This window comes from Ursus americanus, chromosome 31 (assembly GCF_024610735.1).
Source record: "Ursus americanus isolate L20-20 chromosome 31, mUrsAme1.1.p, whole genome shotgun sequence".
NCBI lineage: Eukaryota > Metazoa > Chordata > Mammalia > Carnivora > Ursidae > Ursus > Ursus americanus.
Window position 1 is genome coordinate 23562291 of NC_142157.1, and position 18787 is coordinate 23581077.

General features: G+C 46.3%; 1 protein-coding gene across 4 annotated transcripts in view; it reads left to right on the plus strand.

Moving 5' to 3' along the window:
• The window catches only part of FAM171A1 (family with sequence similarity 171 member A1), a 125530-nt gene that overhangs the window by 66171 nt on the left and 40572 nt on the right, over window positions 1-18787 (plus strand). For all 4 annotated transcript variants that reach the window (XM_045787913.2, XM_087857669.1, XM_087857668.1 and 1 more), the window contains exons 2-3: window positions 2069-2296; window positions 11948-12040. In XM_045787913.2, coding sequence (XP_045643869.1) covers window positions 2069-2296; window positions 11948-12040 — 321 coding nt within the window. The remainder of the gene's footprint in view (window positions 1-2068; window positions 2297-11947; window positions 12041-18787) is intronic.

Sequence of the window (18787 nt, forward strand, 5' to 3'; positions counted from 1 at the left end):
TCTGATATAGGTCTAGGATTCTTTAGTTCTTCTTTATTGTTGTCTGGTCAAGAAACATATCAAATCACTCAGTGAAAAAAATGGGTGATTGACTAACTTGCAGGATTCGGAAGGTTGCTTTAGTAATTATAAGGTAGTTGGCCAGTTACCAAGGCAGCAGTCCTTGAACCAAAAGGCATTCTTCTCACTGTGGTTGCCCCAGCTGAGAAAGGACGTTGAATATAAAGTTACTACTCATTGAAGAGGGATGCTTCATCCCTGCACTTTGTTTTATCCCTTTCTCCCCTCCGAGCGCCCTTCTCTGTGCCCCATCCAGGCACCGCCGGATGCCATGACTGAGCGCTTCCAAGCACAGTGATTGGGATAGCGTAATGGTAACCGCCGTGTTCGTGCTTACTCTGTGAGGCATTGCACTGAATGCTTTCACCGGTCTGTTGAGATATGTGTTGTTGTCTCCTCCACTTTATAGAGGAGCAAACAGACCTAGTGAGGATAAGTACCTTGCCCCGGGCTCCATGGCTAGAACTGGGTGGAGCTCAGATTCAGACCTTGTGGAAATTGCAGTAGGACTCTGGCGTTTGTGCCCACAGGACCAGCACTGCTGCACCTGCCTCCTTCCCCCTCCGTGTCCGGCACTCCCCTGAGCCAGACTGCAGTGGTTCTGTAGACATGAGCCTCCCTGGTCACCTGCAGGGGCTTTGCTTGTCCTTGCCCCTGCCTCTTTATCTCAAGCAGCTCAAAATGTATGTCAAGGAGTGCCCAGGAGTATCCCATGGAATTATGTATGTCCCTGGGTGCTAGCCACTTCCTTCACACCTAAGCAAAAAGTGTTTCTCAGAGCGGGACACACTTCTAATTGTTCTAGAGTACTGTGCTGGCATCTTCTAATCGACGTCCACCATGGTGCTGGAGTCTTGTCCACCTCCTCTCTTCCTGGGTTATTGCAGAGGCCTCGTAAGTGGACGCTCAGTCTCCAGTCTTGCCTCTTCCCCAGTCTGTCTTTCCCCACAGCCAGATGCTTCTATAACAAATTTAATTGCCACTCCCTTGTTTAAAATCTTTGTGACTTCCCATTGCTCTTGGGATCAAGAATGATGATCCTTTCAGGTTCCTTCTAAAGCCCTGAGTGGTCTGGCCCCTGCTCGCCTCTGCAGCCTTATCTTACACGGGGCCTCACGCCCCTCACACTGTCTGCCATCCTTCACAACCTGTCTGTGTTTCTCTAGGAAGCATGGTTTTTTCTTGCCTCTGAGCCTTTGGACATGCTGTTCCATCAGGGCCCCTTGCTGCCTGCACCAGACCTCCCCCACCATAGCACCTGTCTCCTCACTTTTCTTCCCCATGGTGGTTCGCACAGTTACAGTGCCAGGCACAGGGTAGCAGCTCAATAAACATCTCTTGCATGAACAAATGAAAATTATCCATTCCGTTTTAGGTTTTTAACATTAATTTTGATCTATCACCCACATTCATTTATCTTTTCAAATGTTTACTTTTCTTTCTTTTTTTTTTTTTTTTCCTTCCTATAAGCTTCTCTCTTCCCACTCTTCAGGTCCTCCTTTTCAAAGACATTTTGGTCCGCTTTTCGGTCTAGTGTTCATGATTACCAGCACAGCCATCCCGGGTAGCTCTCGTCCATGCTCAGCAGGACTGTGAAGACTCTGGGTGCAGCTCTTTCAGCCTGCAGGGTTGTCCTGTAGCCGCTCCAGCCCTGTTGGGCCCTGCGTGCCAGCAATGCTAGGAAGGATAAGAGAGTCCTGTGTTTGTCACGCAATGAAAGGGATAGCATTCTTCTCTCGGTTATTTGTTGGGGTGAGCAGGGAGGAGCAAAGAGGAAGGCAGTTTATGATGGGCACTGGTTCTGGGGGGGGGAAAAAAGTGAAATCCTGTAAAGTAAAAAGGAATCTCTAACACGAAAACGTTCCCTGGTTCCAAGGATTCATATTTTGGATTAGATCTAGGTTTGCTTAGCACAGCCCCCGCTCCACACCCATCAGCTACAGCAGAGTTGTTTTTGAGGTGGGCCAGGTAATAGCGATTGTTCTTTGTTGCTTTTCCCTCACTCCAGAGGTGACCCTGAAGGTCCACATCAGTGACGGCAGCACCCACCAGCCCATCCCAGATGCGCTCATCGAGATTTTCACCAACCAGGTGTCCATTGCTTCCGGCACCTCGGGGACAGATGGCGTCGCCTTCATCAAGTTCCAGTATAAGCTGGGCAGTCAGCTGATCGTCACTGCCACGAAGCACGCCTACGTGCCGAACTCTGCCCCGTGGAAGCCAATCCGATTACCCGGTAAGGCCGTCCTAACCTTTCTGCAAAGCAGAGCTCATGGTCCAGGCTACTGGTGGAGTCAGGCACAGAAGCAATTTTGAGAGTGGGAGGCAGATGATCAGAAAAATAGGGGTTTAGTCTCTGCTTTACTTTTGGGGGCATCTTTTTTTTTTTTTTAAGATTTTATTTATTTATTTATTTATTTATTTATTTATTTATTTGCGACAGAGAGAGCGCACACACATAAGCAGGGGGAACAACAGGCAGCAGCAGAAGGAGAACCAGGCTCCCTGGTGAGCAAGGAGTCCGATACCGATACCAGGGCTTGATCCCAGGACCCTGGAATCATGACCTGAGCTGAAGGCAGACACTTAACCGACTGAGCCACCCAGGTGCCCCTACTTTTGGGGGCTTCTTATGGGAAGGAAAGGTGGGGTCCTGTATGAAGCAGACGGGGGCTCTCCCTCAGTTTACACACACAACAGAATCAAAAGCCTTAGAGTTTCTGCCCATTTCCCTAGCGTCCTCTTTCGTACTTTGTTGATTCTAACTGGCAGGATGCCATTGGGGCAGTGCTCTGGAACAGAGTTTCCTCATTCTGCTTCATGGGGCCTGAGAGAACGCTGGCCAGAGAGGCGGGGGTGATGGGGACACTGTCTTTCTCTTTCCCCCTTCTCACCTGCTAGGGGAAAACCCACTCCTGTGTCTCCTCAGTACTCTTCCTCACTTCCAGTGGTTCTGAATGTGTGGGTATTTCCATACATCAAGCAGTTCTTAGATGCTCGGACACCAGCTGGGTGTCCTACAATTTAACTCAGTTTTGACATTATCCACCTGGAGATAGCACCAGATTCCACAGGTGAAGGGCTCAGTCCCACATGACTGCCCTCTCCCCCACTTCAGATGCCAATCATAAGCCCACGTTGTCCCCTGGGCTTCTGACCCACTGGCTATGAATCAGAGGTCCCCCAACCCCCCTCCTCGGGTTCGACTCATTGGCCGCAGTAGCTCACAGAACTCAGGGACAGTCATTAAAACAAAAGTCAACCAAGTAAATTTGAAGGTCTGTTTGGCTTTATCGAAGTGATCTGTGAAGCAGGAAGCATCCATCTCGCAAGTAGAGGGGAACTTCAAGGAGTGGCACAAAAGGGAAGGTTTTTAGAGGAAGGAGGGTGGGGTGAGGAGTTATTAGCAAAAGAAAAGAAAGGATTGCTTCAGGCAAGGTCACTTTTCCTCAGGGGGACGTCAGGGGATCTTACTAGGTGGGTCACCTCATCTTCTTTCGAGGGAGAATGGAGAGGGCCCATGTGACAGATTACCTCATTGATGCTGATCAAAAAAATTCATGACTGACCCAGTTAAAACTGTATTTCTGGGGGAGGTTGAAACTGGGGGTGGTGATTTGGCCTAAGTGACGCCAGTTTAGGCCTATGGGGATTTTTTTGTTTTTTGTTTTGAACACGGTTTACTGACTAGATAACTGGTTTATTACAAAGTCTAACAACGAACAGCCAGATGGAGGAGATCATATGGGCGAGGGATGTAGTAAGGGGCATGGCACCTCCACACCTTCTCTGGGCGTACCACCCTCCCAGCACCTCCGTGTGCATACCTGCCCAGAAGCTCTCTAACCTCATCCTCTTGGGTTTGTATGGAGACTTCATGACATAATCAGGACTGAGGAACTTATTGGCCATTGGTGATTGACAGCACCTCCAGCCCTTCTCCCCTCCCCATGGTCAAGGGGGTGGGGCTGAACGTTCCAACTTGGTTGGTCCTCTTGCCACCAGCCCCCACCCTTAGGTTATCTAGGGGCCTTTCCAAAAGTCACCTCATTAGCTAAACCCACATTGAAAGGGACATGTTAGGAGTAACACAAGTCACCTTTATGGCTCTTATCACTTAGGAAATTCCATGGGTTTAGGAGTGGTGGTCCAGAAACAGGACCAAGACCAGATACATATTTCTTATTACAAACCACAGTATTAAGTCACCATTCACCCCTTCACCAGGCTGGTCTCCCACAGGGGCAAGCATGGGGTAGGGTGGGTGGAGTAGGTGGGGGGTGGACATGGCCCCCCTTCTGTCCCCTCACCTCAGGCTGCCACTAGCACCTGGACCACATTACATGTTGGCACCAGGATTAGGGGCAAGGACGGGCTGAGGGCTGGAGGGAGATGCTGCCAGTGTGGAGTTTGGAAACCGGTCGACCTGGTTTGGCACCCAGTCTGTGCTTGAGCCCCTCTAGCTTCCTTGCCAGTCTCTGTAGAATGGAGCTAATACCACCTGGTGGAGTTGTTCTGATTAAAAACAGTTAACATACATAAACGACCTTCCAGAACCTAAAACATAGTAGGGGTTCAATGAATAGCACAATGGCTGACAAAATACCAGTGTCAGTGTTCATGTCTGTGCCGCGTACTACTAGACACACTCCATCTGGGTCCCCGCTGCCTCTGGGGACACATGGGAGCCAAGTGTGGCTGTACCTGTCTCATAAAGCCCTGGCGTCTACCCGCATTCACAAAATTCTCTTTAGTTCAATGTACATTTATTAAGTACCTATTATGTGCCAGGCACTGCCCTGGCCACTGAGAATAGAGATCTAGAGACACAGAGCTTGTCCCCAGAGAGTTTGTAACTTAGTTTGGGAGTTAAGTAGTCAGCCACCAAAGCCATTCCCATCTACTGGGTATGTGCATGTGTATATATGCATAGGGGATGCTGGAGGGGGAAGGTTCAGCCTAGGTGAGGGAATAAAGGCTTCCTGGAGGAGGTGGAAGGGGAGCTGAGTCTGAAGGATGAGTGGATATTAGCATTAGAAGATGCTTGTAAGGGGCACCTGGGTGGCATAGTCAGTTAAGCATCTGACTCTTGGTTTTGGCTCAGGTCGTGATCTCAGGGTCCTGAAATCGAGCCCCACATCGGGCTCTGCTCTGACACTGGAAGCCTGCTAAAGTTTCTCTCTGTCCCTATGTTCCGCACCTCCCACCCCCCTGTGTTTGCATGGTCTCTCTCTCAAATAAATAAATAAATCTTTTTTGAAAATGTGCTTATAAAAAACACAGATTCCAGGACTCATCCATTCAGTCTGGGGACATTGATCCAGAAGTCTGTAATTTAACAAGTACCTCCTCCCAACACACATGCTCCACTTACAGATAAAAGCATTCTCTAAAGTTGGAGACCACTGCTTTGTGAGCTTTGTGATATAGGTACAACTGAGGAGATCATTTGGAAAAATCTTAGAGAAAAGAGGATAAACCTGAGAAATATTTAGCAGACAAAATGCAGAATGCCTCTGGGAATGAGGTGGGAGAGAGTTAAGGGAAAGGACAAAACAGAAGAAATGTAAGCTGAATCTTGGGTTTCTAGCTGGTGATAGAGCAGATAGAACTGATGGACGATGGGGTTGGGAGACCCACCACTCCATGGTTCCCTAAAGTTGACTCAGTTGATGAAGTAGGTTAAAAGAAGCCCCCTTCTTCTTCCCCACTCACCTGTGCATCCTCTCCCCAGGCTTGGGGTTCAGACAGAGGTGAATGCAGGTGGAGGTGGGGCAGGAATCAGTGTTGGGGACATCATTGGTGATGAGTTTAGTAGAGGGAACACTGGTTTTGAGCTACCTCTGGGACATAAATGCGTTTAGCCTGTAGTTTGAAATGATTTGAGGGCTCAAGGGTTTTGGAGGTAGAAGTGTGGTTTGGGGGTCATTAGCATTGTTGAGGTAAGAACCCCAAACTCATTAGGATTGTTGAGTTCAAAACCATGAACTCACCAAAGCACAGGGGGCAGACCTGGGACAGAACCCTGAGAAGGCCCACAAAATAGGAAGATGATCTTTATTAGGTTATATATGAAGAAAATGTTTGACCGCCTCCATTTTTCACACTGAGAAATCCCTGGAAACAACCCAGGGAAGTTTAAATGGTAGCCGGACACCACAATTGCACCTTTGCTGGGAGAGCAGCTGCACAAAGTAACAGTATGTTCTATAAAGTCACCATGGACCCTGGGGTAGTCAATACTGAGCCATGGCTTTTAGGGGGAAATTCAGGGTTAGGGTCTGACGAGCTTCCTGTCATAACATTTTCAACAGCCAAGCAGTACATCACCTTGGTTTATGTTTGTTTTGGGGTGTTTAAAGACACATGATTTAGGGGCACCTGGGTGGCTCAGTCGGTTAAGCATCTGCCTTTGGCTCAGATGATGATCTGGGAATCCTGGGATCAAGCCCTGTATTGGTCTCCCTGCTCAGCAGGGAGTCTGCTTCTCCCTTCCCCACTGCTCCTCCCCCTGCTTGTGCTCTCTCTCTCAAATAAATAAATAAATAAATAAATAAAAGACACGTGATTTAATATATACTGCTGGTTCATGAACATGGATCTCTTGGCCAGCGGTTCCATAACTCGTGCTTGAACAAAGCTTATCTAACATGTATTTTTCCCATAAGCACGTCCCAGCCTTCCCGCAGTTAGGAACGGCAGCCCTGAGCCTGGGGGCCGTTTTAAACAGTAAGATCACCAAAGGAAGCACAGGAATGTGAAAAACTTGGCACTAAATAGATCGCCAGAGGACGCTTACAGTACGCAAGCTGAAAGGAAAAGGCAGAGCATTGCCTTGTTTGACCTCAGCTGAGACCATGTGCATCCTGGATGCAAATTTTTGACCGCTCTGTACTTGCATATAAGAAAAGCATCATGAGGATTGATTGTGGGGTCAGAAATGAACTTTAGCAAGGCGGAGCATTCGCAAACACTGAATCCACGAATAATGAGGGTTCAGTGTACTGTAATTACATTTGTTTTGACTTTGTTAACAGGATCATTTGAGAAAAAGCAACCATTTCCATAATATCCATTTTCTTAAATGAGTCAAAAAATGGGAATGATGTGGTTCATTTGGAAGGGTTTGGGACTAGGCATGAAGACCCCTGGGTTCTTGGGGCGCCTGGGTGGCACAGCAGTTAAGCGTCTGCCTTCGACTCAGGGCGTGATCCCGGCGTTATGGGATCGAGCCCCACATCAGGATCCTCCGCTATGAGCCTGCTTCTTCCTCTCCCGCTCCTCCTGCTTGTGTTCCCTCTCTCGCTGGCTGTCTCTATCTCTGTCGAATAAATAAATAAAATCTTTAGAAAAAAAAAAAAAAAGACCCCTGGGTTCTTGCCCCACCCCCACCCCCGGCTGTCGCCCCCCCACACACAGGGGCCCATCACCGGTGGCTCTCTGAGCCCACATTTCTCTTTCTAAAAACTAAATTAATTAGAATAATTTTCAAGGATCCCTTGAAACATAATAAAGATCCTCTTAGCTAGAACCTGACAGAAAAGGTGACCAAATCTTGGACTTGTCTACTGTGAAAGGCAGAGTAAACTATGGTTTCCATGCAAGCTTTTGGAGGTCAAGTTAATACTGTTGGCACTGCAGAGAACTGGACGAGGAATAAAGAATTAAGTTGGGAGCCTCTCCTAAAATGCGGTAAAAATTTGAAACTAGAAAGTGCTTTCTTCGCAACACATGCACACACGGTTTTGTTGGCATGTACGTCCTTCAGAGATTTTGGAATGGATTTTTTTTTTTTCTCCATCCTTGACAATCTTTCCTGGAGAATATGTTGGTTTTGGCCTTTCAAGGAAGGAGGTGTAGATTGGAGAGGGGGAAGCCCAGCATAAGGAGAGTACCCTGTAGCCTTGGCGAACAGGCAAAACCAATTCAGTTATAGGAAATGCAGTCCATCCACAAAAGACTGTAAGTCCACCTCGTAATTATTCCCATGTCCACTGTTATCGCCCTACCAAGCCTGTTGGAGCAGCCCCACACCTGGTCCATCTGCCCCTTCAAACCACCTTCTATATTCAGTGAGCATTCGTGTCTTAAAAATATGTACCTACATATATATATATATATATATATATATATATATATATATATATATATATATATATAATATGTTACACATCTGCCTAAAGGGCTTTGATGTCCCCAGGATAAAGTTTAGACCCTCCTCCCCTCGTCACTTCTTCCTTACATATCTCATGGTCTAGACGCCTGGGCAATTTGTTGTTCTCTTGATGAACCTGACACGTCTCCCGTTCTGTGTTTGTCCGCACTGTTATTCCTTTACTGATGCTCTCTTGGCCAGCTCGTCTGGGGTCTTCTGTGCGCAACCTGGCTGTTTGTTGCTCCATGAAGTCTTCCTGACTCTCACAGTTAGAGTTAGACATTCTTTTCTCTACTTACCAAAAAAAAAACCACAAACATCTGCTTGGAACGACAAGAACCTCCAGACATCAGTCAGCATCTCCTCTGTGACGGGGGTCTGAGGTTCTCCCTGCCCTCCTCTCTCACCCCCTGGAGCATTCAGTGCCTTCCCTTCTGCTCCAGGAAGCCCCTGTGGTCCCTCTGCTGCCACGCGGCCCACTCCTCACGAGAGGTCATTTTTGTCTCCAGGAAATAAGGTTTGAGAACGTTTGCTAGAGTGGACGCCTTACGTATGGAAGTACCCAGTGTTTTTGGTCAGAAATATTTACAGAACACCCTGTGATGGTCACACACATCTCAAGAGACTGATCGCAGGTGATTTCAGAGCTCAGCGTCCTCCACAGCAGTCGGCACAGAGCTTTTCAGGGCGCAGGAAGTGCCACTCGGAATGTGTGTGAGCTCTCCGATGGGACAGGACGTTCACGAAGGCAGCATCGTTACAGTGACCCTTTCTTCCTGGCCATTAGGGACCCAGTGCTGTTGGGTGAAGGGGTCATTGTTAAAGAAGGCTAGTGTCCCTTTGAAGTGGTTATGAAGGTTTTATCCAAGGCAGGTCTCCCTGCTTTAGTCCTGGCCCACACGCATTCCCTGATCCCCCCTCCCCCAACCTGAAGTGGACTTTTCTCCCAGCTTTGAACTCCTAAGGTGAATTCTTTTTTTTTTTCTTATTCTTTTTTGGGTTTTTTTTTTTTTGCTTTTGTATTTAAAATTATAATTCATAAACCATTAAGTTCACCCTTTTGAAGTGTGCAGTTCATAAGATTATACAGCCATCACCACTGACTAATCCCAGAATATTTTCTGTACCCCTCCCCCATGGCTCCCAGACCCTGGCAACCACCAATCTCCTCTCTGTCTCTGTGGTTGACCTATTCTGAACATTGCAGATAAATGGAATTCTACAATATGGAGCCTTCTGTGTCTGGTACCTTTCACTTAGCATAGCATTTTCATGGTCCGTCCATGTGGTAGCCTGAATCAATATGTTTTTCCTTTTTATGGATGAATGATGTTCCATCGTATGGATGGGCCACATTTTATCTTCTCAGTGGTTGGTGGATACTGGGTTGTTTCCACTTTTTGGCTAGTGTGACTCGTGCTGCCATGCACATTGACTTATAAGTTATTGTGTGAACATACATTCTCAGTTCTCTTGAGTCTCTACCTACAAGTGGAATTGCTGGGTCAGATGGTAACTGTATTTTGAAGATTGTTTCCATAGTACCGAGGTGCATTCTTGTGTTGCTCATGGCAATGAGCACCTTCCTCTTGTTGTGTGCCCCAGGCCCCTTCTAATGTAGAAAGTCGCAGGCCCAGGTTGCCTCCAGCATTGATCTGTTCCACGCATCGAGCACTAGGCCTTGTATATAATGGCAGCTCAATAAGTTGACTGTAGAGGGGATATGAAAAGAGAGGTCGTGTCCAAGGCCAGCTCACTGGTCCCCTCCTGGCGCTATTAAGAGCCAGTAGTGCTACGCAACAGATATTCTTACCACTTGATATTTCTGGTCCCTGATATTTTCCCAGAAAGTCACTTTACCTCTCTAGACCTTGCTGTTATCATCTTTAAACCTGGACTGGATAAAGCCCAGGGGGTCTTTGAATTTGAGTCTGTGTAGCATAGCAGTTGAGAACAGACTCCAGAGTCAAGTCCTGGCTCCAGTATTTACCCACTGTGGGATCTTGGACAAGTTAATTCCTTATCTATGAGCCTGTTTCCTTACTTGTCAAATGGACAAGTTAATAATATCTGTTTCATAGAGTTGGGTTTATTTCAAGATTGATTTATTTATTTGAGAGAGAGCGCGCGTGTGCACGCACATGCGTGAGCAGAGGGAGGGGCAAAGAGAGGGGGAGAGAGAGACTCTCGAGCAGACTCCCTGCTGAGCACAGAGCCCAGCAGGGGGGCTCTATCCCAGGACTCTGAGATCATGACCTGAGCCAAAACCAAAAGTTGGAGGCTTAGTCAACTGAGCCACCCAAGCACAGCCACAGAGTTGTTTTGAGATTCAAATAAATTGCCAAATTTAAAGCACTTAGAATGATGTCTGATATGTTACTAAGGGTTCAGTGACCTTAGGGAGTATTATTTTTCCATAATATATTTATCTGTTTTCTCTTAGATTCATGTTCTACCCAGAAACATGGAGGCTTTGTGAATTTTTTAGTTGAAAGTCTAGGTACTTAAGCAAGAATTTTCAAAATAGTGCGAGTGCTATCATCTTACTAGTTTCCAGAATACAGGGACGTGTTGTTCTGTCATGTGGCCTTTGTTAACCTGAACACATATTTTTAAAGTCTTTTTTTAACATTAATATCTAACTTTATATATTTTACAATCATATAATGTGTAGTATATTCCTAATCTGAAGAAACTCAGATACTTTACTAAAAACTTCTAGCAAATAAAAACTAGTCGACTGTTGTAGTGTAAGCAGTTGTTATATGAGAGATTGCAGCATTCACGTAGCATCTTGAAAGTCTGGCTAATCAGACTTAAACGAAAAAAAATGTTTCCTTTCTCTGCATTCACAACACTCCTGACACCCAATGAATGGGGCTTTTGCTCAAACCAACCAATTCTCCAACTCTCTGGACACCAACTGGGTGTCCTACAGTTCAGTTCAATTCTAACGTTACCCAGAGTTCGTGCAGACCCCCAGGTTAAGGGCTCAGTCCCACGAGACTGGCCCCCACTTCACACACAACTCCCAGCATGTCACCTGTCCTTCTGGCTCCAAATCAGGGGTGCCTACAACCCCTTCTCAGGTTTAATCATTTGCTATAATCGCTCACAGAACTCAGGGAAACATTTATTTACATTTGCCAACTTATTAGAAGGGATATCATAAAGGATACAGATGAAGAGCTGGAAGAAGAGACACACAGACGAGGTCTAGAAGAGTCCTGAGCATGGCAACTTCTGTCCCTATGGAGTTGAGGTGTCCCACCCTCCTGACACATAGATGCATTCACCAATCTGGAAACTCCCCAGACCGGGTACTTTTGGAATTTTCGTGGAGGTTTCGTTATGTAGGTATGATTGATTATGAATTTAATCCCTACCCCCTCTCCCCTCCCTGGAGGTGGAGGGGTGCGGCTGAAAGTTCCAAGCTTCTAATCACAGCTTTCTGGTGACCAGCCCCCACCCAGGAGCCCACCCAGCATTGCCTCATTAGAACAAAAGATCCTCCTACCAGCCAGGAAATTACAAAGGATTTAAGAGCTCTGTGTCAGGAACCAGGGGCAGACACCAAATAATATATATCTTATTATGTCACAATACTAAAAATCAATATTGTTGATTGATGTGAAATCAGACAATACAAAGAATGCAGCGTAGCCCAAAAATTAGAGTGGGTGTTTTGATATAAATGTCAGAATTCCCTTATGTCCATTTTTGTTTCTGCAGTATTTTCTTCACTGAGCCTGGGCCTGCTTCCAGAACGATCCGCCACTCTAATGGTGTATGAAGATGTTGTCCAAATAGTCTCAGGATTCCAAGGTACGTTGAATATTGAAAAAGAGAAGTGACAGTAACTTTTGGGCCAACTACTAAGATCTTACAAGAGACAGCTTCTTGTCAGGTGGTGATGGCAGTGAATTTACCCAGAGCTGGACACAACGTGTGTTGTCCGTGTGAATGTGCAAACACACTTGAATTTTTGGTTAAACTATCTGCTGGCCGTGATCTTGTTTCTTTAGGCCCAGCCATTAAGCATGTGAGAGAAAAGAAGGGACCCCCACCACTCTGCTCATACTGCATCTCTCTCTTCTCCAAAGTTGAGAATATTCACCTTGTGGGTTCAGAGCCCAGGACCCCACCTGAGCTTCATGAGCAAAGGTTCATAAGTATTCAAGGGGGTAGAGTTTCAGTTTTGTACAACAAAAAGTTTCTAAAAATCTGTTGCCCAATAATGTACCTAACACTACTATACTGTACACTTAAAAATGGTTAAGATGGTAAATTTAATGGTATGTGTTTTTTAACACAACAAAACAAAATCCCCCCCTTAAAAAAAAAAAAAAGAAAGAGGTTCATAGACGTTCAGGTGTGGTCTTTTTCTCTCTCTTGTCCCTCATTTTCTTAACCCACCTGACGTGCAGTGATGTGCGTAAATGTGACCTCACTCCTAACTTCTCTTGCGGAGACACTAATACAGAAAGCTTAAGGGATTTCCCTGCGTTGGTGGTGGGGTTGGAACTGGGAATAACACTGTGTCAAATGTATTTGTGCTGGGATCAGTTTCTTTCGTCTAAATCATGGGCCAGAGGGGCGCCTGGGTGGCACAGCGGTTAGGCATCTGCCTTCGGCTCAGGGCGTGATCCCGGCGTTGTGGGATCGAGCCCCACATCAGGTTCCTTCGCTATGAGCCTGATTCTTCCTCTCCCACTCCCCCTGCTTGTGTTCCCTCTCTCGCTGGCTGTCTCTATCTCTGTCAAATAAATAAATAAAATCTTTAAAAATAAATAAATAAATAAAAATAAATCATGGGCCAGAGAGCGTTATTTCCTGGCTTTTAATGTCCATCAGATTAATTTTTTATTTACTTCATTTTAATGCCATTTGGTAGCAATCATTTTCTATGTAACCACATTCATGTGCCATTTGCAAATGAGGTGAACTCATTCATTCCTTTTTTATTGAGTGACTGTGGGAAAAGCGCAGAGGTGAACACCCAGCCACTATAATTAACATACAACATAATGATTTGATACACGCATATATTGCAAAATGATGGACACAGTAAGGCTAGTTAACATCCGTCACTCCACATAGCTGCAAATTTTTCTTCTTGTGATGAGAACTTTCAAGACCTACTCTCTTAGCAACTTTCAAATATACAATACAGTATTAACTGTAGTCACCATACTGTACATTACATAGCCAGGACTTCGTTATCTTATAACTGCAATTTTGTGCCTTTTGAGCTGCTTCGCCCATTTCCCCCACCCCCCACTGGCAACCACAGTCTGTTCAGTTTCTGTGAGTTCGGTTTTTTTTAGATTCCACATATAAGTAAGATCATGCGGTATCTGTCTTTCTCAGTCTGGCTTATTTCACTTAGCATAATGTCCTCCAGTTTCAACCATGTTGTCACAAATGGCAGGATTTCCTTCTCTTTTATGGCTAAATAATATTCCATTGTAGATCACATTTTCTGTATCCATGTATCCACCGATGGACACTTAGGCGTTTCCACGTCTGGGCTCTTCTAAATAATGCTGCAGTGAACATGGAGGTGTGACAATGGTTTTCTTGAAATGAGGGAACGATTATACTTCCTTCTTGTGTTCTTCACTGAGAGAGGAATCTTTAGTGTCTGGCTCTCATTTCGACTGGACTAAATTCCAACAAAGACCAAAATGATCTTTATCAGAATTTTGGTCTTTATCAGAATTTAACCCAGTAGAAAATTCTAGCAAGAGTCAAATGGTTGTAATGAATGTCCTTGATACAGACGGGCATAGGTTAGGGTTCTCAGAGTATAATTTAGAGCCGACTGCAGCTCTTTAAATATCAAATGAAAACTACGAATCCTCTAGACCAGATTCCTTGTGGCTTCAGAGTTTGAGACCTACTTTGCATTTCCTGAGGAGAGGAACCCATGGAGCCTGCCAGCAACTTGGACCCAGCCTGGTTGGGACTCTTCTGATTCTGACTGGAGCTGTTGTTGCTGTGCCGCGTATCCACATGGCAGGGGACTGGCACAAAGTGATTAAACAGGGAGCGTGACCCACATGTCACAGCAGCTGCAGATTTTCTTTTTAGATATGCCTCAAGACTCATTTTTTTCTTTTACAGCCTTGAATGTTTTGATTTTTTAATTTAAAAACTGATGGGGTGCCTGGGTGGCTCAGTCGTTAAGCGTCTGCCTTCGGCTCAGGGCGTGATCCCCGCGTTCTGGGATCGAGCCCCACATCAGGCTCCTCCGCTGTGAGCCTGCTTCTTCCTCTCCCACTCCCCCTGCTTGTGTTCCCTCTCTCGCTGGCTGTCTCTCTCTGTCAAATAAATAAATAAATAAATAAATCTTAAAAAAAAAAAAAAAACTGACCACGGGGCACCTGGGTGGCTCAGTTGGTTGGGCGTCTGCCTTCGGCTCAGGTCATGATCCTGGGGTCCTGGGATCAAGCCCTGTGTCAGGCTTCTTGCTCAGCGGGGAGTCTCCTTCTCCCTTGCTCTCTGCCCCTCCCCCCCGCTCGTGCGCACAGTCTCACGTGCTCTCTTTCTCTCTGAAATAAATAAATCTTTAAAAAAATAAATACATAAAAATAAAAAACTGACCACCTACCATATGTTACACAGTGTTCTAAGGGCCCTAGGCACCATAATTTTCATCACCTGCTCTTCTTCTTAACTGGCCCTTCCCCCACTTTTCCTCAGAGTTAGTCCTCATCTTCTCTCTTACCAGCTGTTCTCATTCTTAGTTCCAGTTTTCTTCTGCTTTCTCTGAATTGCCCATTCTTTCCCTGAGGTGTTGGTCCACCAGCATACCCTTTGGTAGAAAGTTCTCAAGTGGCCAGGAAGCTGGGCTTCTGCAGTGTGGACCTGCACATGGGCCTTTATAAATGGAGAGGAGCCAGGCTGTAGGGTGCAGACTAGAAAGGGACATTGTCCAGGAGAGCCTCCCCCACCCCACCCCACCCCTGCCTGCCATAGCCCTCACCCTGTGTCCACTGGGCACAAATATGGCTGCAGCCAACTCCCTTCCCCCTCTTCTCTGAGCACCGCCCCCATTCCTGGTCTGAAATGTCCCTGAGTTCACACAGCCTTCCCTGCAGGCTTCTCAAGTGGGGGCTGAGCTTACGTGACTTGCCTCTTCCTCCTTCCCTCACTGCGGCTCCTTGGAGGCTGGCTGGACCACTCACCACCAGTGTCTTCGTCAGCTTTCCTCCTGGACTCATGATATTAGCTCCTAGGTCCCAGGTACACGGCTCCTATAATTGTTTCTTGGGAATGTTAACATACATATGGATGATGCCCACCTGGTACCCCAGCTGCTCTTCCACTCCCAGGGTGCTTCTCTATCCCACCTCAGTCACCCACTTCTGCAGTCATGCCTTAGACCTCATCATTCCAGCAAATGCACCACCTCCAAGCCCAGCCACCACATTCCCTCCTCTCACCCTGTGACAACAGCTCACGCACCACTGGGGGCTCCAGAGCCATGACCCACTGTGTCCTTGCCAACAGGATTGCCTCCCTCCTCAGCCTACGTGCCATGGCCCTCCATTGGAATTGTCCCCTTGCAGACCCCTCCCCCCAGCAGTGTTGCTTCCCTCTCCCTCTGCCATGTTTGCCTGACTCAATAACTTCTGACCAGGCTGACTTGAGCCACGTATTGCCACCCCAGCACAGCCACACGTGGCTGGACAGACCTTCACATTGCAGTGACTGCTTGCACAGCTGGTTCATGACCGCAGGCCTCGAATGGGCATCAGCCCTGCAAGACAGGGGCCACTTCCCAGTCATTTGTTTTCTGAGTCTCCAAGATGACTTTGACACCGTTTTCTCGATCTTCTGACTTGCTGTGTGTACACCCACGCTCACATGCTCGCTCTCAGCTCATGACATCTCTACATATTCACGGAGACACTGAGAACCCTCATCCGCTGCTCCTTGTCGCACTGGAAGGAGTGTCCCTGTCCGAGTACATGTCGGTCCCTCTGTTTCTGCCCTGCATCCCGTCTCCTCTTCCGCAGGGATTTAAGTGTTCCCTCTCGCTCCCGCCCCAGCATTTCTCCCACAATGGAGTGGACAAACATTACAGCTGTGCATCTCTGCAAACTGCTTCCACGACCATGCCCGGCTCTAGCCACTGCCCTGTGTCTCTGCTGTCCTTTTGGAAGGACGTCTACACGCCCGTCTTTCCTCCTTCTTCACCTGTCTTGTCCTGTTCAGCACACTGCAAACTGCCCTCCTGCCTCATCGCTCCCTACCGACTGCTCCCTACCACTCTCCTTACACAGCACACACCCACCTTGTGATCCAGCCTCAGCCTCCCTTCTACGGGTTCTTCTCCTTCAGGTATTGGGTTTACTCATTTGAGAGAGAGAGAGAGAGAGAGAGAGAGAGAGCAGGCACAGAGGGAGAGGGAGAAGCAGACTCCCTGCTGAACAGAGAGCCTGACCTGGGGCTCGATCCCAGGACCCCAATCATGACCTGAGCCAAAGGCAGACACTTACCCTACTGAGACACCCAGGCGTCCCTAAATAAAAATTTTTTAGAGTGTAAATAACAAGTGCTTTTTGCACTTCCTATATAAATTGCCCATGCCCTGCTCAATTATTTCCTTTGTTGTGGCTTCCAAGAAAAAAGCAGTTCACGCGCACACACACATACACACACACACGTGCGTGCACTGTAAGAGCATAAGAGAACTTGAAGAGCTCTTTCTCTAAGGAGCAAGAGGCATGGTCCTATCATAGTGGCATAAATCATTCAGTTAGCTTTTGTTATAGTTAATGTATTCAATCTCACTCCCTCCTGTATGTACATAACCAAAAACTGAGAACCATCGCTCCCTTTCTAAAATCTCATTTGTATTCCCGCTTTTTAAAATTACAGAAATTTTGCTAATTTTTTTTAAGTAGGCTTCACATCCAGCATGGAGCCCAACTCTGGGCTTGAATTCACAACCCTGAGATCAAGACCTGAGCTGAGATCAAGAGTCAGACACTTAGCCAACTGAGCCACCCAGGCACCCCAGAAATCTTGTTAATTTTTTCACTTATCCTCGTTCATGAGTGTGGTAATTGCTACTTAGGCTTTTCCTTGTCTCCGTAGAGTTGAGACATGACAATAATAATGCTGCATGATGTTTCATGTCTTCCTACCAGTTGGGAAGAAAGTCATATGTAGATAATTTTTGGTCTTTGAGTTCTGTTCTATAAAATTAATATAAAACCAAATTTATAAAAACTATATTAAAGTTTTGTTCTCAGATTGGTCAAATGTAGATGAATTTATTTTTTTTAGTGGATTCAGAGGAGAAAAATCAATTCTTACTTGATCAGAAATGTAAGTACTCTAAGTCTTTGAATTTTGGTGGGCTACTCAGGTGTTATAATGTGTCAAATGCTCCTGAGAAAAGGTAGGTAGCATGATGACAGTTCAGTGATGAAGCTTCACACGTTACGTGCATAGTCTTAGGAGATGGTGCCCCATTGCTCAATTTTATGTGACAGTAAAGTAAAAGCTTTCAAAGAATGAAGGCCACTGGGTAGAGGTGAAAACAGAAGAAGAGGGGAAGGAGCCCATTGTTCTCAATAGTTAGATGCTTCATGCTTCAGTGGACATTTTTGTTTTGAGATGTTTACACGCAAGTAAAATAGAATAAACTCATGGAAAATGAGTTTTCCTAGAAAAATAAAAAGACTGCCCACTTGTTTTCTTCTCTGTAGGTATGGTATTTGTGTAAATTCTGAGCAGTTGGCCTGCAGCTCTGGCTCCCAGAGCATCCAGCAGACCTTCATGGGTCTCAGAAGTGGGACATCTTGTTGACATGAATGTGAGGACATACATAAGAAGGACCCATGTGGTATACAGACACACACACACACACACACACACACACACACACACACACCATGGAATAGTACTTAGCCACCAAAAAGAATGAAATCTTGCCATTCGCAACGACGTGGATGGAACTAGAAGGTATAATGCTAAGCAAAATAAGTCAGTCAGAGAAAGACAAATACCATATGATTTCACTCATATGTAGAATTTAAGAAACAAAACAGGTGAACATAGGGGAAGGGAAGGAAAAATAAGATAAAAACAGAGAGGGAGGCAAACCATAAGAGACTCTTAACTATAGGAAACAAACTGAGGGTTGCTGGAGGGGAGGTGGGTGGGGGATGCGGTAACTGGGTGATTGGCATTAGGGAGGGTTCTTGACGGAATGAGCACTGGGCGTTCTATGAACTGACGAATCACTAAATTCTACCTTGAAACTAATATTACACTATATGTTAACTAAATTGAATTAAAATTAATAATAATAATAATAATAATAATATACCACGAAGCTGCCTGGCTGCTTAGGGGGGCACTGTCAGCACCCACTGCCTTTGGTCCCCAGGGCTGCGCTGTAAGCCACGCCCACCTCACCACGCCCACCTCATCCACACCGCACTGAGCACCAGCCACCTCTGCGCCCCTCCTCTTACTAATGACCTCACCACATTTCACCAAGAGGAAAGGCCCCCAGGGGAGGATGGCTTGGTGGCTTCTCCCTGGCCTTGT